This window comes from Rhinoderma darwinii, chromosome 5, assembly GCF_050947455.1.
Source record: "Rhinoderma darwinii isolate aRhiDar2 chromosome 5, aRhiDar2.hap1, whole genome shotgun sequence".
Taxonomy (NCBI): Eukaryota; Metazoa; Chordata; class Amphibia; order Anura; family Rhinodermatidae; genus Rhinoderma; species Rhinoderma darwinii.
Genome location: NC_134691.1, coordinates 107516703 through 107540056, shown reverse-complemented (window position 1 = coordinate 107540056; position 23354 = coordinate 107516703). Strand labels below are relative to the sequence as shown.

Genomic DNA, 23354 nt, shown 5'->3' with positions numbered 1-23354 from the left:
AAGGATCCAACAAATATCATTACACAGAAGAAACTGAACATCTGTCAAACTATATGATGTGATTATGAGCTACCAGAAAACGGCATTTCAGTCCAACGGTCTGTATTTTACAATACTAAACACTGGAAGCGGTGGGGGCATAACCGTTTCATTTCGCTCTAATGCTCTGTTCACGCTACCGTCAGACTCCATTAGGAGCCGCTGTTGGCAGTCCGGTCACATTTGATAGGAAGAATAGCGCAGCATGAAGCACTATTCTTCCCGTTAAAATGACGGCACCATGCCGGAAAGTGATGGACCCCATTATAAATCAATGGGGTCCGTTTGTTGTCCATTGGCGGATCCATTGCACATAGTCATTTTTATTTCTCAGGTGTTATGGCGGAGCAGAATAAAATCATGACAAAAGTGTGAACGCAGCCTGAGAAGACAGTCATCAAGAGGGGTACCTGTGAACAGTCATTGGGAGAAACACTTTCTAAGCATAGTCACCAGCTTTTCTAGTGCAAAGAACTAAAAACCGTACTATGGAAAGACTATTCCAAAAGGACAACAATCTTTTTTTTAATAGTAAGGCCTCATGCACACGGCCCGTGATTACAGCACTGACTGCTGTGGAGTGTCATCCGCAGGCTGTTCTCAATTCACGGACCGTGCATACATGGATTTCAATAAGCCTGGACTGCAAATTCGGACCGTATAATGACATTCTATTTTTTTGCCGTTCAGGCTCCCGGCAAATGCACGGACCATGAAAGCCAGTTGTGTGAAAGGGCCCATAGGAATGAATGGGTCTGCAAAGCATTCACATTTTTTGGGCTGAATTGCGGACGCAAAAACACATTCATGTGAATGATGCCTAAGTCTAATGGGGGAAGAATATTGCTTTCCAAATCCCAAAGGATGTTGAAATACCATGTTATTGGGGGATAGAGTGTAACGGCCAACACATGGCTGCATGTATTTCTATGGCGGCTATTCACACGCCCGTTTTAATGGACCACGTTAACAGCCTGTGAAAAAAATAGGACCTTTCCTATTCATGGCCGTTTTCACAGATCCCTCAGTAGACTCAAGTCTATGAAGGATACGTGAAAACGGGACCCGTACAGGTGCAAATCATCAGTTTTTCACAGCGGATTTGACACGTTCATCTGAATAAAGCCTTATGGTGAGGTTTGACTTCTCATCCTATTTGGTGTATCTATGAAGAGCAGAAACTAATTAATAGCCATAATCCAATGGAAAGTTCGTAAAAGTTAGAATAAGGGACTTTATTTTTTTTATAGGTATAAATATGATTATGTATATTATATCGTCATAGTTCTAGATTAGCTGTGGAGAGAAGTATAAAAACAATAGTGGAGTATAGACCCCTTTCAGATTACTATGTCATTTACGGGTAGATAATAGTATGACAACAGTATGTACTATTGTACTTCTGGTTAGATAGTGTAATATAGACCCTTGCCAGGTTACTAGGTCACTTCACATAGTGAGGGGAATTTACATGCAGGATATGACTAGAAGATTGTACATAACTTCCGGTAAGCGGTCAGAAGGCGTGGTTTTTAAGAATGTAGAGGACGGCAAGAATATAGAGTTTGCGAGTTCATGTTATATCCGCTAAACGTCAGAGGGGTTTAAAAGTATCAGCCTTTGAAACTGAACACTCCTGATGAAGGTGGATGCCCCGATACGAATGGGAATGTGTGGCCAGCAGTTTTTTTTATGGCTGTTTTTATCTCTAAAGGTTAAATCGTTTTAATGCGTCAGACGGTTATATTGGTTCCATTGGAGAGAGACTAAAGGACTGCTAAACAAAGTGTCCGTGGACTGGAGGACAGCTTAGTGCTTAGCTCTCCTCATATGCGAGTGCGACTTCATTTACATGTAATCTTTGTTCATTGCACCAAACTCCAGATTAGCTGCTCGCCAAGGTTTTTTTCCCTGTATTTCTTGCATAATCTTTTCCAGTGAAACAGAATAAGTTGCAGCAAACTATATGGAACTGCACCAATTCTGTCAAGCTTCAAAAAAAAAAAAAAAAAAAAAAAAAGAATAAAAATATGGTTTAGCTACACCAATAACCCATATGGAGTGTTGTTCCATTTGGATGAGGCATTGACAGGGAGATCGTCCAAGAATGGATTTGAAGAAGATGGCCGTAACCAGTGGCATGTCCTTGGTATGAGAGAATCTAAATAATTGAAAAGGCCAACAAGGGAAGTATTACAGAGACTTGGTAATGGGAACGTGCAGTCAGGTATCCACAGTAATCGAGAACTCTGTTCCATGGGCATAATGACTGATCAGAGAAACTGGACTTGAGGCATCCCAAATGTATGTTCTGGGCAGAACAAATAGATTTTAATATAAATGCTGAAAATGTTATGACTGATGACATCCTAGAGAAAAAAAAAGGAGTTACAGGCCTGAAAACAAGGAAGTGGAGAGCAGGAAATCAGAAGGAAAGATATGAGAATTTGCTCTGTAACCGATGGACACGTATTTTCCACATAAGACACAGCCCATGGGAGAAGCGATGAAACGGTCATTGCCCTGTTGAATTGTTCTTCCTGTCCAGTGGGTCATAAACGGATGTAGTATCTAGTAAAAGGGGAAGGTGGCATTCTTAGAAAGTCATAAGATGAGCAGATTCCCCATAAGCAATGCTGACCACTTGGTCATCATATCCTCAGGAAGAGAAGAATGAACCGCAGAATTCTCAGATTTGAAGCCGTAGTAGAAACCAGGACCTGCCAGAGACCGTAAACAGAGGACTCGTCTTTAAGTGGATGGGATCACCATCATTAACTTAGAGTTTCCTGCACAGCCCAGACTTGGCAATCCATAGCCAAGACAAAAAACTTAGAACTTTGCTACAAGTCCAACTGAGAATCCAACAAATTCTCTTTGAGCCACTGTCTTTTGGCTTAGGAGAAAGTGTTGCAGGGGACACCTCTCAAACAAGATGTCTCAGAAGAGGTTAGAGAAAATAAAGTGCTTACAAGGACAACCTCTAGAGTATCTTTGACTCACTTACAGGAATGCAGCAGAACCTACCTCCATCTGATTCTGAGGAAGTGGCTACGGCATCAACAGATGGACTACGAAAGCCTGGATAGATCGCCAATGGCATGTGGAAGGAACTGGCAAACCACTGGCTAAGCCACTTCCTAACCTCCAGGAATAGGGTTGATCTTGGAGCAAGGCAAATAGAACATAGAAAGTCAGGCTAAATCACATGGTAACTTGTTTAAGCAGCAAGAAGCAAAAAGGTCAGAGAGCTGGAACCAAGGGGGTGAAAGACTTCCTGACGCCGGAGAACCACTGGGCGGATCTGGATGCAGTGGCCTAGTTGGGTCTTGTCCAAAGACGAGTTGAGAAACGCAATCACGAACGGTAACGCGGTCACCAATCAAGAATTGGATGAATTTGGGTGGCATAGCAGAATTTTGGGCCTAGAATTTAAGACCGGTATGCACACAGGGGAACTGGGTGGCAAGCTCGAAGTAGGAAGCGTCCTCGAGCCAGAAAGGTTGCAGAAAGAAATAATTTAGTCTTCACTTACCTGTCCATTTGTTATTCTTGTAAAAATTGTATTTTTGTCCTGAAGTTTTAACCCCAAATCTAGAAAAGTCAATTTATTTGTGCTGACTTCAAACTTGTCATTTGTAAATAAAGCTCCAGAGATCCGGTTATAACACTCAGCAGGCACAATTCCTCTTTTTTTTTGTATTGTACACCAGTCAAATCTGAAGAGAAAACAAATAAAAATAAAAAAAACTCTGCTGTTAGGGTATCATATTGGCTTTTGTTTTCATTATAATAAGAAATGGTCAAAATTCTGTAGATTGTAGACAAACAAATTTGGAGGTGCATTGACTACATAAGAAAAGCAAGATGTCAAGTTTTCATGAAATTAGGTTTTGGGCATTTACAGAAAGCGATACCTATGTTTTTCTCTTATTTTCCCACAGGGCAAAAGAGGACAAAATTGTCAATCTAAACAGAACAATTCCTTCAGCCATAAAAAAAATATACGGAGTCTGTTATCGGCATACCTAATTTTTGAGCAACCCTGATAATCCCTAGAAATGCCACAATACTTTTTTTTTTTTTCAGAGAGTATCCTTGCAGAGTTGCAATCCCTCACAAAAAAAAAAAAAAAAAAATGTTCTAGGATCTTCTGTTGCACATTAAAGCATGAGTGCAATATAGGCCGTAAAAGCTTTGTGCTTTCTTCTTCGGGTATGAATGTCGTTGGACAGAAAAAAAAGCAATTTGATGGCTCAAATTCTGCACATCAAGCAAAATGTTCAACGGATTTCGTTCTGTAAGGATATGTGGCCCATTATGGAGTCTAGCAATCCATCAATATTTTACTCCGTTTGAAACAGGACATACTAAGAACAAGGCAGAAAACAGTAAAGCATACCTCAATTGGAAAGAACACAAAAAAAAACGAACATTTTATTGTTCTTAGAGCCTCATATGCGGTACCTTTGTTAAGCCGTTCGCTTTAAAGAACGGTCAACTCTGACACGTTGGTTTTAGTAAATACTTCTACTCCCCATAAAATCCTAATGTTGGATAATCTTTACCTAGAACGCGGCATTGTGCCGTTGCTCAGTTATCCCTCCTGGAAAAGTATGTAAATTGCCAACTAGGCGTTACCATTCCCTTTTCAATAGATTATGTCCCTACACAAATGGACACTGTCAGCACTGACAGGACAGCATTTGGGACATGCCCCATTGTCAAGGGAAATGGAATAAAACATTTGTCAATTTATTCATACATTTCCAGGAAAAATAACAGAGGAACAGAACAATGCAGAATTTTAAAGAAAGATGCTCCCTATTGTTACTTTATCAGGAATGTAAGTATTTGCTAAAACAGACTTGTAAGGAAAGCTGACAGGTTCAGTTCAAAAGTCAGCCATTTATGAAGCAGGCCCCTACTTCCTAATTCACTAACGGAATGTTATTTTTGGTCATGTGACAGATACAGTGGGGCTGCAGCCTGGTCCCGGTGACCATCTACAAGCCTGATAGCTTATGTTACACTGGCCACCCTCTAACAAAGGCCGCCTGCTTGAATCAGTGCCAATGCGACACACACACACACACACACTGCAATTTCCTGTTTGGGTAAGATATTAAATTAATTAAGAAGAGGAAGTAAAATACTGCAAAACCTCCTCTTACTCTTCCCCGTATTAAATGAAAAAGGTGTGCAGCCTGCAAGCGAACGAAGCTAAAGAAACCCTACAGAGCAATTTTTTGTTTATTACAAGATGAATTTACATACGGAGATACACATGCAAAGAGGTTTTTAAAAGGATCATTAGAGGAACGCATTAATAAACTATCAATCATACGTAATGGACACTCATTTTCAACTTATGCTGCTCTAAAAGTATACCTGACATATCAACCTTGTCATTTACTTACTGTTAAAACGTAGGTGTTTTATCCAAGCAAATTCTCTGGGAAGTTAATGCCACTAGGTGTCTGTTCCCGTAATCTGCTGTCCAACCACTGTTGTCAAGCAAAGTCTGTCCCTGGTTACAGATGGACTGCAGAAGATAAGGGTGTGTCTCTTCCCTGCCTGCCTATACAAGTCTATGGAGAGGGGAGGAGTGAGCAAGGGGAGGAAGCTGGTGCGGAGTGAGAAAGACAGATGTGCTAGTAAGATTTCCATGTCACCCCATTGCTAGATCTCAGCTACACTACTCAGTACTGCTGTATAATATCCCCCATGCTACTACAAGGTGATATATATATATATATATACACACACACACACACACACACACACACACATATATATATATACACACACACACACACACACACACACACACACCTCTACTGTATGTAATGTACGGAAGACATATTGTAGCTATACAGGTCCTGTAAAAACGCCCGTAATCACGGACCGTAATTACGGGCCCATAGACTTCTATTGGCCATGGGTACCTCCCCGCATGCTTACGGGAAGGTGCCCGTGACGTTGAAAAATATACAACATGTCCTATTTCAGGCCGTAATTACGGCATGGGCAGGCCCATTTAAGTCTATAGGGCTCCCGTAATTACGGGTGACTACATGTGTGCACCCGTAATTACGGGAGCGTTGCTAGGAGACGTCAGTGTATAGTCACTGTCCAGGGTGCTGAAAAAGTTAAACGATCGGCAGTAACGCTTTCAGGGACAGTGACTGCCGATCATAATATAGATAAAGCTGTAAAAAAAATAAAAAAAAGAAAAAAAAAAGAAAAAGGACGTTCATACTTAACCAGAACTCCCTGCTTCTTCCTCCAGTCCGGCCTCCTGGGATGACGTTACAGCCCATGTGACCGCTGCAGCCAATCACTGGCTGCAGCGGTCACATGGACTGACTGCGCGTCATCCAGGGAGGTCGGAATGGATGTCAAGAGAGGGACGAGTCACCGAGACAACGGCCGGGTAAGTATGAATTTTTTACTTTTATTACGGAAAGGGCTGTCCCTTCTCTCTATCCTGCACTGATAAAGAGAAGGGCTGCCGATTACTGCAGTGTAATTTTGCAGAGAAAATGAGCCCGTAAATACGGGTGGAATACGGGTGACACCGGACCCGTATTTACGGGCACGGGTCCCTAAATACTGGTGCAATACGGGTCGAATACGTGTGACCAAGGACCCTTATTTACGCCAGTATTTACAGGTGGACAAAAATACAGTAGTGTGCATGGGGCCTTAGGCCTCATGCACACGACCGTACTCGTAATTACGAGCACGGCCGGGAACGGCCGGCCGCTTTTGCGAGCCGTGCTGCCATTATAAAGTATAGCAGAACGGCCCGTAAAATAGAATAGAACATTTTCTATTTTTTTTAACGGCACGGGCACCTTCACGTGAGAAAACGGGAAGGTACCTGTGGCTAACAGAAGTATATGAGCCCGTTTTTGCGGGTCGTAATTACGACCCACAATAACGGGTGTTTTACGGTCATGTGCATGATGCCTTAGTCTCAGAAAACTTAATTGTATAAGCCCAATTTCAAAAATGATTTTTAAAACAGAAATGTTGGCCCACTGAAAGGTATGTACAACATATGCACTCAATACTTGGTCGGGTCTCCTTTTGCATGTATTACTGCATCAATGCGGCGTGGCATGGAGGCGATCAGCCTGTGGCACTGCTGAGGTGTTATGGAAGCCCAGGTTGCTTTGATAGCGGCCTTCAGCTTGTCTGCATTGTTGGGTCTGGCGTCTCATCTTTTTCTTGACAATACCCCATACATTCTCTATGGGGTTTAGGTTAGGCGAGTTTGCTGGCCAATCAAGCGCAGTGATTCTGTGGTTATTAAACCAGGTATTGATACATTTGGCAGTATGGACGGGTGCCAAGTCCTGCTGGAAAATGAAATCAGCATCTCAATAAAGCTTGTCAGCAGAGGGAAGTGCTATAAAATTTCCTGGTAGACAGCTGTGTTGACTCTGGACTTGATATAACACAGTGGACCAACACCAGCAGATGACATGGCCCCCCCAAACCATCACGGACTGTGGAAACTTGACACTGGACCACAAGCAACTTGGATTGATGCCTCTCCACTCTTCCTCCAGACTCTGGGAACTTGATTTCCAAATGAAATGCAAAATTTACTTTGATCTGAATACAGGACTTTGGACCACTGAGCAACATACCAGTAATTTTGCTCCTTAGCCCAGGTAAGACGCTTCTATGTGGTCTTTGGGCCATGAGTGGCTTGACACAAGGAATGTGAAAGTTATAATCCATGTCCTGGATACATCTGTGTGTGGTGGCTCTGGAAGCACTGACTCCAGCTGCAGTCCACACCTTGTGAATCTCCAACAGAATCTTGAATGGCCTTTTCTTGACAAACCTTTCAAAGCTGCGGTTATCCCTGTTGCTTGTGCACCTTTTTCTACCACACTTTTGCCTTCCTCAACTTTCCATTAAAATGCTTGGATACAGTACTCTGGACAGCCAGCTTCTTAAGCAATGTCCTTTTGTGGCTTACGCTCCTTGTCTTCTGGACAACTGTCAAGTCAGCAGTCTTCCCCATGATTGTGTAGTCTACTGAACCAGACTGTTGGACCATTTAAAGTCTTAAGAAACATTTGCAGGTGTTTTGTGTTGATTAGAGTGACACCGTGAGCCTACAATCTTCAACTTTTACCCAATATTCTAATTTTCTGGGAGACTAAATTTTGGGTTTCATTAACCGTTAGCCATAATCTTCAACATTAAAACAAGAAAAAAAATGCTGGAAATAGATCACTCTGTGTGTAATGAATCTATATAATACGAGTTTCACTTTTTGAATTTAATTACTGAAATAAATGTACTTTTTGATGATATTCTAATTCATTGAGAAGGACCTGTACATTTAAGTCCACATTGCCCATTATAGTCACTTAAACTTACCATACAGTACATGGCCAATGACACCGGACAAAGGATGAATGATCTTTCAGTTTGAAACATCATTTCATGGCCTGATTGTTTGTGTAACGACCAACTGTACCATACACGATCAAGTATTACCGATTATTTTGGTAGACGTCAGCTTTGATGGACTTTAGACTAATGTGTATGACCACTTTTACTTGATAACATGAAAATGCCCTATGAATATAGAGACTCACCACATTATAAGTGCCCTATCTCCTACATAAGGAGATGGGAGCTGTAATGTAGGTGACAGCATTGCTTTTTATTTAGAAAAACGATCTATTTTTTTTTTACCACGTTAGGAGCGATTTTAGCTTTATGATAATTTGTTTCTTAATGCCCAAGTGGCCGTTTTTACTTTAGACCAAGTGGGCGTTGTACAGAGGAGTGTATGACGCTGACCAATCCGTGACCAAATCGGCGTCACGCACTTCTCTCCGTTCATTTAGTCAGCGCGTAGTGACACTGCGGCGTTCGCTATGTGCGGTCTTATACTGACACATTAACGTTACTGAAGTGTTTAGACAGTGAATAGACATTCCTTCCAGACAGGACGGATGTCCATTCACAATCCCGGCACTTCGTTAACGTTTCTGTGGTACATACAGCAGAGCAAGCGTTAATCTCGCGAGATCACGCTGTAAATGACAGGTTACAGCCAGATTACGCTTTGCTCTGCTGTAAGTACCACAGAAACGTTAATGAAGTGCCGGGATTGTGAATAGACATCCCGTCCTGTCTGGAAGGAATGTCTATTCACTGTCTAAACACTTCAGTAACGTTAATGTGTCAGTATAAGACAGCACATAGCGAACGCCGCAGTGTCACTATGCGCTGACTAAATTAACGGAGAGAAGAAGTGCATGACGCCGATTGGTCAGCGTCATACACTCCTCTGTACAACGCCCACTTGGTCTAAAGTAAAAACACGCCCACTTGGGCATTAAGAAACGAATTAGCATAAAGCTAAAATCGCTCCTAACGTGGTAAAAATAGATTGTTTTTCTAAATAAAAAGCACTGCTGTCACCTACATTACAGCGCCGATCTTCTTATGTAGGCGATAGGGCACTTATAATGTGGTGAGTGTCTCTTTAAGACAGCATTGTTTTTTACAGATCTTTTGGTTTCTATCATTATACGAACAGTACAACTTTACTCCTTAACTTGGGTGGTAGATTTTAGAAGCTTATTTCAGATTACTTTATAAGTGCAAATAATTTATAGTCCAGTAGATAAAATATTCAATGTAAATCTAAAATGTTACTATTGTTAAGCTAATATGCCAAAGTAAGGGCCTGTTCACATCACCGTTCGCTTTCCGTTCCGGGGTTCCGTCTGAGGTTTCCGTCGGGTGAACCCCGCAATGGAAAGTGAAACCACAGCTTCAGTTTCAGTCACCATTGATATCAATGGTGATGGAAACATCGGTAATGGTATCCGTTCGTCACCATTCCTGCAGGTTTCCGGTTATCCGACAGAATCAATAGCGCAGTCGACTCCGCTATTGATTCAGTCGTTAAAACGGAAACCTGCCGGAATGGTGATGAACGGAAACCATTAGCAATGTTTCCGTCTCCATTGATATCAATGGTGACTGAAACGGAAGCGGTGGTTTCACTTTCCGTTGCGGGGTTCACCCGACTGAAACCTCAGACGGAACACCGGAACGGAAAGCGAACGGTGATGTGAACAGGCCCTAATACATATTTATTTGTTGCAGTGCTAGTATTGTAGGCTAACAAAAGTAAGCAAGGACTGAAATTTTCCACCATAAAACCTCAGATTATCCCAAATTAATTATAAGCCTTACTCTTGGATAGTAGTATAAGGGATCAGCCTTCCATTCCAAAAACATTCAAAGATTGGTCTCTTTCCTCTAGCTTCTTTTTCCATGATGATACAATCATCATCAAATTCATCATCGTCTTCATTATCTCCTAAAATATGGACATACAATTCTGATAAACCGCAAGAAAGCATTAGGTTTTCTATACGTATTAAAGTGAACCTGTCACCAGCATTTCACCTATTGAACGTTACCTATCCCTCACTGGACGCTGCTATAAAAAGTTAATTGCCGTTATCCCCTCTCCTAAACTCCTCCTCCGACTGTAAATAACGGTCTGCAAAACATTTTGCGCCTTTTATCGCTCCGTGTCCCTTTGTGCGCACACACCAGAAGAGCACATCAATGCACAAGCGCGGGATTTTGTGTGCTGGGGGAAGGCGAGGAGCTGTCAATCAAAAGTAAGGAAGCAGGGTAAACTCGGAAAGACTTGAGGAATGATGATATGACTTTTCAAACGAAGATTTGACTCTTTTCAAACGAAGATTTGACTCTTTTCAAACGAAGATTTGACTCTTTTCAAACGAAGATTTGACTCTTTTCAAACGAAGATTTGACTCTTTTCAAACGAAGATTTGACTCTTTTCAAACGAAGATTTGACTCTTTTCAAACGAAGATTTGACTCTTTTCAAACGAAGATTTGACTCTTTTCTGCTCATTAGCATACGGTGTGGGAACACTAAAAAACTGAATACTAAAGCTACAGAGCCGACTAAACACAATTATAGGTTATATAGAAATGATTGTTCACCCACTACCACCAGGTATTGCTGGTTTAATAGGTGAAATGCTGGTGACAGGTTCTCTTTAAAGCAACAAATTAAAAAAAAAAAAAAAATCGATTATTATGAAGTAACTAATTATCTTATACTACTATTTAGCAATAGCAGACTCCTAAAATTTCAAGACGTTCTTATTCAATGCTGAAACGTAACAAAAAAAAAAATTCACTCACTTGATGAGAAGTGTGGGTCATCTGGGAAGGTTTCCTTGTCATAAAGAAATGGATGGTAGCGTATGATTCCCTCAACTACACCTTCTCTTTCAACAAGAGCTTTAAACTCAAAACGGTCAGCGGCAGTATTAATATACAATGTTTGCATGTCATCATCAATCTCTCTAAGATTGCGAATTTTAGGCACTTTTCCTTTTTCAAATATGTAAACCTGTAAGGAAGTTAAACATGACTTCAAGTATCATTATAATAGTTTCACTTCTGTGACAAAGCTTGCAGATTTGGTCATATTGGACGGGAAAAATAACACTGCGTGCAGGGCAATTTTGCCTGTCAAAACAATTGACGCCACAACGGAACCCACTATAGAAATCGGGGACTGTCAGACTCCGGTGGTATCCGCCGTACAATGGATTCAGCAGTGTATCCTCGTTTCCTTTAGAAACTGAATCCAGGAGGCAGATGTGAACAGAGCATTGTTTTTCCTCCTGTGTTAAACCCCTTCAGAACCAAGCTCATTTTGGTATTCAGGACCAGCCCCATTTTTTCAAATCTGACATGTCACTTTGTGGTAATAACTTTGGAATGCTTTTACCTATCCAAGCAATGAAGAGATTGTTTTCTCGTGACACATTGTACTTTAGGTTAGTGGAAAAATTTGGTCGATTAATTCATTGCTTATTGGTGTAAAACACCAAAATTGAGAAAATTGTAAAAAATTATTCTTTTTCTAATTTTAATATGTATCTGCCTGTAAAACAGATAATACCACACAAAATAGTTACTAATTAACAAATACCATATGTCTACTATGTTTGCATTGATTTTTGAACATCCTTTTATTTTTCTAAGACGTTACAAGGCTTAGGACTTTAGCAGCAATTTCTCACATTAAGAAAATTTCAAAAGGCAATTTTTTCAGGTACGAGTTCAGTTCTGAAGTGGTTTTGAGGGCCCTATATATTAGAAACCCCCATACAATACCCCATTCTGAAAACTGCAAACCTAGAAGTAATCAAAACAGCATTCAGAAGTGTTTTAACCGTTTAGGCGTTTTACAGGAATTGAAGCAAAGTAGAGGTGAAACGTACAAATTAAAAAATTTTTTGCCAAAATTCATTTGTAGTACATTTTTTTTCTGTCATATATAAGGTTTTACCCAAGAAATGCATCTCAATATTTATTGCCCAGATTTTGCAGTTTTAAATACCCCACGTGGCCCTAATTCGTTAATGGACTTAAAAACTGGCCTCAGAAGCAAAATAGCACCTAGAGGATTTTGGGGCCTCCTTTATTAGAATATATTTTAGGCACCATGTCAGGTTTGAAGAGGTCTTGTGGTGCCAAAACCGTGGAAACCTGCTAAAAGTGACCCCATTTTGGAAACTACACTCCTCCGGGATTTTATCTAGGGGTATAGTTAGCATTTTGCCCACACAGGTTATTTGCAAAGTTTTTTTGAATTATTATGTGAAAATGAAAAGCTACTTTTTTTCTGGAAAAACATAGAATTTTCTAATTTTTATAAGGAATAAAAGGAGAAAGAGCACCTGAACATTTGTAAAGCAATTTCCCTGATTACAGCAATACCCCATATGTGGTAATAAACTGCTGTTTGGGCACACGGCAGTGCTCAGAAGGGAAGGAACACCATGTGGATTTTGGAGCGCTGATTTTACTGGATGGTTTTCAATACCATGTCGCTTTTGCAGAGACCCTGAAGTACCAGTACAGTAGAAATTCCCCAGGTGTGATCCCATTTTGGAGATTATACCCCTCAAAAAATTAAATTAGAAGTGTAGTGAGCATTTTGATCCCTCAGGTGTTTTATAGATTATTAGAATTCCAAAAACATGTACACTTAGCTCATAATTTTTTCATTTCCACAAGGAATACATGAGAAAAAAAAGTATATATATATATATATATATATATATATATATATATATATATATTTTAAAAAAAAATGTGTTACATATGGGAAATACCCCATATGTGGTTGTAAACTGCTGTTTGGACACACGGCAAGGGTCTAAAGGGAAAAAGCGCAATTTAGTTTTTGGAGTGGAGATTTTACAAAATAGATTTTTGGCGCCATGTTGCAGTGCGCTGAGGTACCAGTGCATTGAAAACCCTCAAGTGACCCCATTTAGGAAACTACACCCCTGAAGGAATTCAACTAGAGCAAGGGTCTCAAGCACGCGGCCCGCATGCGGCACCTGAGGCTGTCATCTACGGCCCGCGGGACACAGAGCCACTAGTACAGACTCTGCTCCGGGACTCAAATTCCCTGACATCGAAGTCCAGGTGTGGTGCTTCACCAGAGCCGGAGTCCCGGGCAGAGTGCTAGTATAGGCTCTGCTCCGGGACTCTGGAATTCCCTGACATCGCTGTCCATATATGGACAGTGTTGTCAGGGTCTTCCCCAGAGCAGAGTCCCATGCAGCGCGCTAGTATCGGCTCTGCTCTGGGACAGCCTCTGACATCGCTGTCCATACAGCGACAGTGATGTCAGGGTCTTCCCCAGAGCAGGAGTCCCAGGAAGAGCCTACTAGCGCTCTGCCCGGGACTCCAGCTCTGGGCAAGCCCCTGACATAACGGTCCATATATGGACACTGATGTGAATGGCTTCCCCAGAGTTCCGGCGCAGAGCCTATACTAGTGCTCTGCTCCAGGACTCAGGCTCTGGGGTTGCCCCTGATATCACATGCCGGTCCAGGAGGATCCCCTTACGTCACTGTGTATGGACAGTGACGTCAAGGGCTCCAACAGTAGAGGAATCCCCAGCCAAAGCGTTGGCAAGAATCTGGCTGGAGATTCCACTCCTAGAGGGACCCCCAATGGAGCCATCTACTTGGGGTGTGTGTGGCATCTACAGGAGGACACTGTGGTATAATCTAGAGGACACTGTGGCATTATCTAGGTGTGTGTAGCATTATCTATAGAGGGCACTGTGGCAGTATGTACAGAGGACACTGGCATTATCTAGTGGTGTGTGACAGCATCCACAGGGGGCACTGTGGCAGCATCCACAGAGGGCACTGTGGCAGCATCCACAGAGGGCACTGTGGCAATATCTAAAAAGGGGCTACCCAATCTTGACATGTGTGTCTGCCAAACACTGCCAACTGAGCCACCGGACTGCATTTAGCGACACAAACTGGAAAACTGGATTGTTGAAATAAGCATGTGGAGAATTCTCTCAAATTTTAAACCTAGCGCTATTATTATAGTAATGTAGTATTATTATAATAGTAATATAGTGTTCTAGTAGTTCAAATAACGAATTAATTAACAATAATTTTGTATTGTATCAAATTTGAAAGCAATGCGGCCCGTCAACTTCCCATTTTTTCTATATGTGGCCCACTTACCCGGCCGAGTTTAAGACCCCTGATCTAGAACGTAGTGAGCATTTTTACCCCAAAGGTTTTGCAGAAATTAGTACACAATAGATGTCGCAGATTGAAAATTGCCATTTCCAACAGATGTGCTATTTCAGTGCACAATGTGTTGTGCCCAGCTTTTCCACTGGAGAGAGACACCCCATAAATAGTTAAGCGGGTACTCCAGAGTACAGTAATACCCCATATGTGATCATAAACTGCTGTTTTGGCACACTGTCAGGCTCCGCACCATTTGGCTTTTGGAGCGCAGATTTTGCTTGGTAGTAGTATTGTTTAGTGTTTTGCTGGTGTTTCAAGTTTATAATGTGGGGCATATGTAACCTGAGTGGAGTACATCAGGGTATATGTAAGCTGGGCGGAGTACATCAGGGTATATGTAAGCTAGGCGGAGTGCATCAGGTCATAATAGGATGATTTAATAATGAGGTGAATGAATAAAATTAATTATCCATGGATAGTGACGTACGCTTTGAACCAATCCTTTATGCACAGGCCAGATTTTTATTTGCAGAAGTCGCACTTCTAAAGTGTGTCCGTGGTATTGTACAAAATATCCGCCTAATCTTTGACTTCTTCACTAGCCCCATATGTAGAACAGACCCCAAAACGTCAGTTTCCTGCAGGACCAGATGACCAGTGTCGTGCAGGAGCTGGGTGAATGCAAAGCACACAATAGGTGCTCACCGGCCGTTTAGGTGTTCAATTTGAACAGTAAATGTGACCCGATGACTCACTCCGTAAACTGGGGGTGCACAAAAGCGTAGGGACGCAATCCTATTGGCATGTGACTAGGATATTATTTCATAACCTATTTTAAGGGGGATTATCACGTTGGTACTAGAGGTGCACATAGGTGTGTGATACCTTTTATATACCCCCCTTTCTGGTCACTATGCTTACGCCGGTTTACTAATTTGGCTATTTAGCCTTTTTAGTGTTTTAATTTAAAGAGGCTCTGTCACCAGATTCTCAAAACCCTATCTCCTATTGCATGTGATCGGCGCTGCAATGTAGAGAACAGTAACGTTTTTTGTTTTTAAAACGTTCATTTTTGGCCAAGTTATGAGCTATTTTATATATATATATATGCAAATGAGGTTAGAAATGGACAACTGGGCGTTTTTTTTTTTCGTTATGTCCAACTGGGTGTGTATTGTGTTTTTAACTGGGCGTGTTTACGTGTATGACGCTGACCAATCAGTGACCAGTCAGCATCATACACTCATCTCCATTGATTTACACAGCAGCGATGTGCAGCCACATAAACCGAGATTAACGTTAATCAAGTGTCCTGATAATGAATACACATGAAATCCAGCCTGGACGTCATGTGTATTCAGAATCCTGACACTTCTGACTCTTTTCTTTGAGATTTCTAGCAAGGGAAACAAAATCTCGAGATTTCGGAGGTAAACGAGATTTTGTTTCCCTTGCTGCAAATCTCACAGAAAAGAGTCAGAAGTGTCAGGATTCTGAATACACATGACGTCCAGGCTGGATGATCATGACAGCTAAAGTGCATAAATAAATGTTTTTAGGCAGGTGCTAAGCATGGTACATTTGCACATAAGGATACCTATACAAGATGAATGCAAAGTGTAGTCTTGGGTACATATAACATATAATAAGCAGTATACCTACACCTACGCAGTGGAGAAAATGCAGGGGGATCAGGACCGAGAGGGGAAGACCGCTGCTAGACCCGACGCATGTTTCGCTGGTGCTTCGTCAGGGGTTGATGTCCAAATGCCCCACATACCCCTAAATATTCTTTCCTCTCTAGTGGTTTCAGGTGGAGCAGCAGCTGTTTCCTATCGGGTGGCTAGGTGTTCGGCGGCAGTCAGTCACCAATGACAGCCGCCAATACACCCCATCCACCCACGATAGCGTCCCATCGTGTAATCCCATAGTAATTATTTTTTCTTGGTTTTATTATTGCCACGCTTATTGGTGTCCACCAATATTTTATCCCCCTTTTTTTTAATTTGTCGTCAATTATTTTACTCATATTTATATGTTCTGTATAGTGGGCTTCCTACTCTTCATCCCCTATATGCCCCTTTCTCCTCTCTAGATAGGTGTTTTTATTGGCTTTTATATTTGTGGCCAATTGTTGTCATGGTTGTATGGCGTTGGGTAAAAAATACTTCTTTATAGATCCTTTTGCTTTGCAGCATGGTCATTACCATACTACACAACATTGAGTCATTGATCCAGCTCAAGCTCCCGTGATGGTCCCATTATGAATTTGGATCGACATTTCGCAATTTCTCCTTTGGCCAGTGATGTGCTGAGTCTCCTGATCCACTAACTATTCTATTCACTGTTGACTATAGCTATAAGTGTTTGTCTGAATTTATCCTTAATTGTTTTATTAGTTTTACATTTGGGCATATATGCAAACAGTCACGGTTTGTATACTTTTACCCTTTGGCAGCAGGGCCTGTTTTACCTTTGCACAGATCGATATAATAAATTGCATTGAGCCATACATGCGTTTAAAATTTATCCATGATGTAGTTATTTTTTCACTTCGTCACTTCATATTATTTGTTCCCTGTTTATTATTTATCAATTTCCCCATTCACTTATTGATGTCTGGCCTCTTTTACCCGTAGCTTTTTTTCAATTTTATTACCATTAACATTATTTTCCTTCACATTATCACTGTCGGTATATATTAACTTATTCATATGTTAAAATTTATTTAGGTTTAGTCATTCTGCCACACCCATTACGTTACCTTATTTATTCCTTGCCCATTCATCACTAATTGCCCTGGCCACTTATTGACTTTTTGCCTCCCCCCCCCCCCTTTTTTTTGCCTCTAGTCGCTTTTCACTCATATTACGATCTTTCTGATATTTATCAGTCAGTTTTGGTATATATTACTCCATTTTATATATATATATATACTTTATCAGTATATTGAGTTATCCAATTTTTTTATATATTTATTTTTCTTGCAGCCATGTGTCTACAGTGGTTTAATTAATGTTTTTGTGCCCATATACACGTTGGTTACCCGTATATAGGTATCCTTCTGTGCAAATGTACCATGCTTAGCACCTGCCTAAAGACATTTATTTATGCACTTTAGCTTTTTGTGGGATCGTGTTACCAGTTTAACATCTGGGGGGCCAGGCTGCTTTTATGTTCGGATTTCATCTCCTTATGAGGGTTCATGCCATTTTACTGTGTATAGTTGTTGTGTTTTTTCTGTGTCTAATTTACTGTAATAAAGATTGTTTTGTAATTTTTCAAGTACTTGGTCGTGACTTGTTTCTTTCTATGCAAAATGTATAAGACCTTAAGGCTGGATTCACACAGTTTGACGAGTTTGAATCACGGCGCAAAACTCATCAAAACCGGCCCGAAAATGCCTCCCATTGATTTCAATGGGAGGGGGAGGCGTCTTTTTCCCGCGAGCGGTAAAATGGTCTCGTGGGAGAAAGGAGGAACATGCCCTATCTTCGGGCGCTTACACCTCTGACATCAATGGGAGGCAGAGAAAGTGTATTTCGCAGAGTTGAGGCAGAATTGAAGAAACGAAGAAGGTCCTGGTCCTGATGGCTTTCCGATTTTCTACTACAAGAAATTTTTTGATGTATTAGACGCTCCTTTGGTGGAATACTTTAATTGGCTGAACTCTGGGTGCCCCCTGCATTAGCAAGCCCTTGAGGCACATATAGTTATATTTCATAAGGAGGGTAAGGATCCTCTTCATTGTGGTAATTATCGTCCCATTTCACTCCTAAATACGGATGTTAAACTATGGGTGAAGATATTGGCAAATAGAATGGCCCTGGTTCTGCCCAAACTGATTGATTCGGAGCAATCTGGCTTCATGTGAGGCAGAGAGGGTAGAGTCAACTCTTAAAAGTTTTAGCATGGTTTATGGAGTGCAAAACCCTAGAACAGGCCCCTTATGTTAGGTACGGATGCTGAAAAGGCCTTTAATAGGGTGGACAGACAATATATGTACCTCGCTTAGAGAGGCTCTGTCACCACATTATAAGTGCCCTATCTCCTATATAAGGAGATCGGCGCTATAATGTAGGTGACAGTAATGCTTTTTATTTCGAAAAACGATCTATTTGAAACCTGCGTTTGCAGGTAAGTCGATGTAGCTACTTACCTGCAAACGCTGATGCTGCTGCAGAATCAATTGTAGCCTCTGGTGCCGACACGATGCAGGACCTGGGGCAGGAAGTGAGGGACGTCACAGCGTGATCTCTCGAGAACACGCTGTGTGTCTGCACTGCCAGAAGCTGGGTGTTAACGAACAGAAGTGGATGATGCTGATTCGTCAGCATCATACACTCCCATTCCTAACGCCCAGCTAGTAAAAGTAGTAAAAACGCCCAGATGTAACACACATAATACATGCCCAGTTGGACTTTTACTGTAAACACGCCCAGTTGTACTTTTGCAAGCCTCATTTGCATAAATACAAAAATGGTCATAACTTGGCCAAAAATGCTCTTTTTTTTTAAATAAAAACGTTACTGTAATCTACAGTGCTTTTTCTTTTGTGATGTACTTATTTTGATGTCTCTGTCTCCAACAGAGTTTTTCATCTTGTTTATAGCCTTTGAGGGGGATCCTTGATGCCAGTACTGAGTACCTTTAATTTTTGGTTTGTTTTTATTTCTAACCTGTATTGGTTTCACATGTTGTTGCACGCCAGACATACGCTGTGTTTCTCTTATGTGGCTTAGGACTGTAACATTGTATTTTACACATGCTCTGTATTCATAGGTCTCTACCTGGCTGTGTATGTTTTTCCAAACATCAAAAAAATAAAGATTTTAAATAAAATAAACTACATTTCGCAGGCATCCTCCTGTGTACTTATCGTCCTGTTTGTTTATGATCAAACATTTCTTGATCTTTATTATTTAAAAAAAACAAAAACGTTTGTGGTCATCCCTTGGTGCTAACTTCAAAGCCGCTGAGCATAGCAGAGCCGTGCCAATGGAAAGACAAAAACGGTGATGACACTGCTCCCCCTGAGCAGTGACACGGGGCATGTGCGGTCTTACTGCACAGAGCGAGGAAAAGAGCCGCTTTGCTAATAATGCAGTGAAGATCTGTGCATGCTTGTCCTGAAAAGCTACTGGGGGACGTTACCAGGGACAACAAAGAAAAGATAATCCAGGAGTTAGATATTCCACGCAATTAGTAGAGTAAAAACAGATGTTACTGTTATAAACTCTCGTAAATTATCTGTATTAAAATCAAGCTAAAGCCTCTATGCATAAAAAATTTTTTTATAGAAAACAATGACAGCATTTTATTTTTTGGTCATCTTGTCTCAAAAAAACATTTAATAAAAAGTGATCAAAAAGTAGCAAGTAACGCAAAATGGTACCAATAGAAACTACAGTTAGGCACGCATAAAGCAAGCCCTCCCGCAGCGATATCAACTAAAAAAAATAAAAAAAAGTTATGGCTGTCAGAAAATGGCGACACTAAAACATGTTTTTTTTTTATTTTTTATAAAAGAGTATTTTTATTGTGTGAACGTAGTGAAACTTAAAAAAAACTATATAAATTTGGTGTCGCTGTAATTGTATCGACCTGCAGAATACAGTTAACATGTTGTTTATATTGCAAGGTGAACACACTGTAAAAAAAAATAAAAACCATGCTAGCATTGCTGTTTTTTGGTTTCCTCATCTCCCAAAAAATTGAATAGTGATTAAACAAAAAAAACAAAAAAAAAAACAAAAAACAAATGTACCTCAAAATGGAACCAATAAAAATTACAGCTTGTTCCACAAAAAACGCGCTCTCACACAGCTCCATCAACGGAAAAATAACACGTTATGACTATCAAAACGCAATGACGCAAAATGATGCTAAATGACGGCCCAGACTAATTTTTTAGGTCCAGTAGAATTTCACTAAATACCCCACATCATCATTTGCTGGACCCCACAGGTGGACCCTGTAGATGCAGCGGAGAGGACGACACTTTAGGGCCTTGTGCTGCTTATAGGGCTAGCGAAGCAGTCAAAGATTAGGCAATACTGGAGCGCAGTATGTTGTATAATACCCAATAAACCCGGCCTGTGCATAAAAGGAATGGTTCACAGCGTACCACACCAATCCATGGATTACTCATTCACTCCATTACTACATCATCCTATTATGCCCTGATGTACTCTGCCCAGCTTACATATTCCCTGATGTACTACGCACAGCTTACATATACCCTGAAGTACTCTGCCCAGCTTACATATACCCTGATGTACTCTGCCCAGCTCATATACCCTGATGTACTCTGCCCAGCTCACATATAACCTGATTTACTCTGCCCAGCTCACATATAACCTGATGTACTCTGCCCAGCTCACATATACCCGGATGTACTCTGCCCAGCTCACATATACCCGGATGTACTCTGCCCAGCTCACATATACCCGGATGTACTCCGCCCAGCTCACATATACCCCCACATGATAAGCTGAAATACCACTAAAACCCCAAGCAAAATCTGCGCTTAAAAAGCCAAATGGTGGTCCAACTGAGCCTGGCAGTGTGCCCAAACGGCAATTTATGACCACATATGGGGTATTACTGTATTCTGGAGAACCTGCTTAACAATTTATGGGATGTGTGTCTACGGTGGTACAAGCTGGGCACAACACATTGGGCACTGAAATGGCATATCTGTGGAAACCGGCAATTTTCAATCTGCAACATCTATTGTGTACTCATTTTTTCAAAACACTTGTGGGGTCAAAATGCTCACAATACCCCTAGATAAATTCTAGGAAGGATCTAGTTTCCAAAATGGGGTAATTTTTCGGGGGTACCACTGTACTAATACTATAGCTCAATGCAACATGGTGTCAAAAACGAATCTTGTAAAATCTCCACTCCAAATACTAAATGGCACTCCTTCCCTTTAGAGCCTTGCTGTGTGTCCAAATAGCCGTTTATGACCACATGTGGGGTACTGCCTTACTCTGAAGAAGTTGCTTTACAAATGTTACGGTGCTTTTTCTCCTTTATTTGAAGAGAAAATGAAACATTGACCTAAAGCTACGTCTTAGTGGAAAAAAAAGTCATTTTTCATTTTTACTGCCCAAATCTAATGAAATCTATGAAACACCTGGGGGGGAGGGCAAAATGTACACTACACCCCTAGTTGAGTTCCTCTAGGGGTGTCGTTTCCCAAATGGAGTCACTTTTGTGGGGTTTCCACTGTACTGGTACCTTAGGAGCTTTACAAATGCGACATGGTGCAGAGAAATCAATCCAGCAAAATCTGTACTCCAAAAGCTAAATGGCGCTCCTTCCCTTCGGAGTCCTGCCGCTTGCCCAAACAGCAGTTTATGACCACATGTTGGGTATTTTCGTACTCTGGAGAATTTGCTTTACAAATGTTGGGATGCTTTTCCTCCTTTGCTTCTGGGGCCTTTGTTTCAGGCCCGTAGCTCACTAGGGCCAAATGTGGGATATTTCTTAAAACTGCAGAATCAGAGCAATAAATATTCAGTTGTCTCTCTGGTAAAAAAAAACCTTCAGTATTACAGGAAAAATGGATTAAAATGGAATTTCTGCAACAAAAAAAAATGAAATTTGCCAATTTCCCTTCCACTTTGCTTTAATTCCTGTGAAACACATAAAGGGTTAGGAAACTTTCTAAATGCTGTTTTGAATACTTTAAGGGGTGCAGTTTTTAAAATGGGGTGATTTGTGGGGGTTCGTAATATATAAGGCCCTCAAAGCTACTTCAGATCTGAAATTTTCTTGAACGTGAGAAATCGCTGCTAAACTTATAAGACTTGTAACGTCCTAGAAAAATAAAAAGATGTTCAAAAAAATGATGCAAACAGTAGACATATGGGAAATGTTAACTAGTCACTATTTTGTATGGTATAATTATGTCTTACAAGCAGATACATTTGAATTTAGAAAAATCATTCACAAAAAATATTGAATTTATCAACCAAATTTTTTCTCTAACAAAAGTACAATATGTCACAGGAAAACAATCTCAGAATCACTTGGATAGGTAAAAGCATTCGCATTCCGGAGTTATTACCACATAAAGTGACACGTCAGATTTTTTTAAAAAAAATGAGGCCGTGTCATTTGGTCCAAAAGAGGCTGCGTCCTTAAGGGGTTAAGGAATAAATACTAACCTCAATGTCAATACTGCTGAAAGGTGTGGTTCTCGGTTTACCCAATACATGTCCTTTCGGTCCATGAACATAGTAATGATAAATATGTCTAGGGGGGAAAAAAAAAAAAACACATTTGCATTTACACAGGAAAAAGTATTAAACTTCAAGGCAGAAAGGTTTGAGTATATTTTTAAAACCTAAGATTTGAATGGTCCTACTCACGCCAGCTGTGTGACCCATAGATTATGGACATTTTTTAGATATTGTACATGTTCCATTTGAATGCCAGTTACAATAACTGCAGTAAATTGTTCTTTGTCTTTCTCCTCCATGATGAGGTTACGCAGGTTCTTCTCATCTTCTGTAACATGTGAAAAATCAGTGGGCTACAAAAAAAAAATTAAAAAAAAAAAAAAAAGGGGAGGACCAGAACTATATTAGTTTAAGCAAATACACATATGGAAAAATAAATCTTTAGAAAAACTCTTCCCTAAAAGCAACTGGAACATTGATTTCTCAGTTAGGAAGGA

General features: G+C 40.7%; 1 protein-coding gene across 1 annotated transcript in view; it reads right to left on the bottom strand.

Annotated features, from left to right (window-relative positions):
* SMCHD1 (structural maintenance of chromosomes flexible hinge domain containing 1) overlaps positions 1 to 23354 on the bottom strand; it is a 312622-nt gene that overhangs the window by 236537 nt on the left and 52731 nt on the right. Inside the window, exons 8-12 of the mRNA XM_075826377.1 lie at positions 23047 to 23210; positions 22843 to 22930; positions 11277 to 11487; positions 10285 to 10411; positions 3575 to 3758 (exon numbers count right to left, since the gene is read on the bottom strand). Coding sequence (XP_075682492.1) covers positions 3575 to 3758; positions 10285 to 10411; positions 11277 to 11487; positions 22843 to 22930; positions 23047 to 23210 — 774 coding nt within the window. The remainder of the gene's footprint in view (positions 1 to 3574; positions 3759 to 10284; positions 10412 to 11276; positions 11488 to 22842; positions 22931 to 23046; positions 23211 to 23354) is intronic.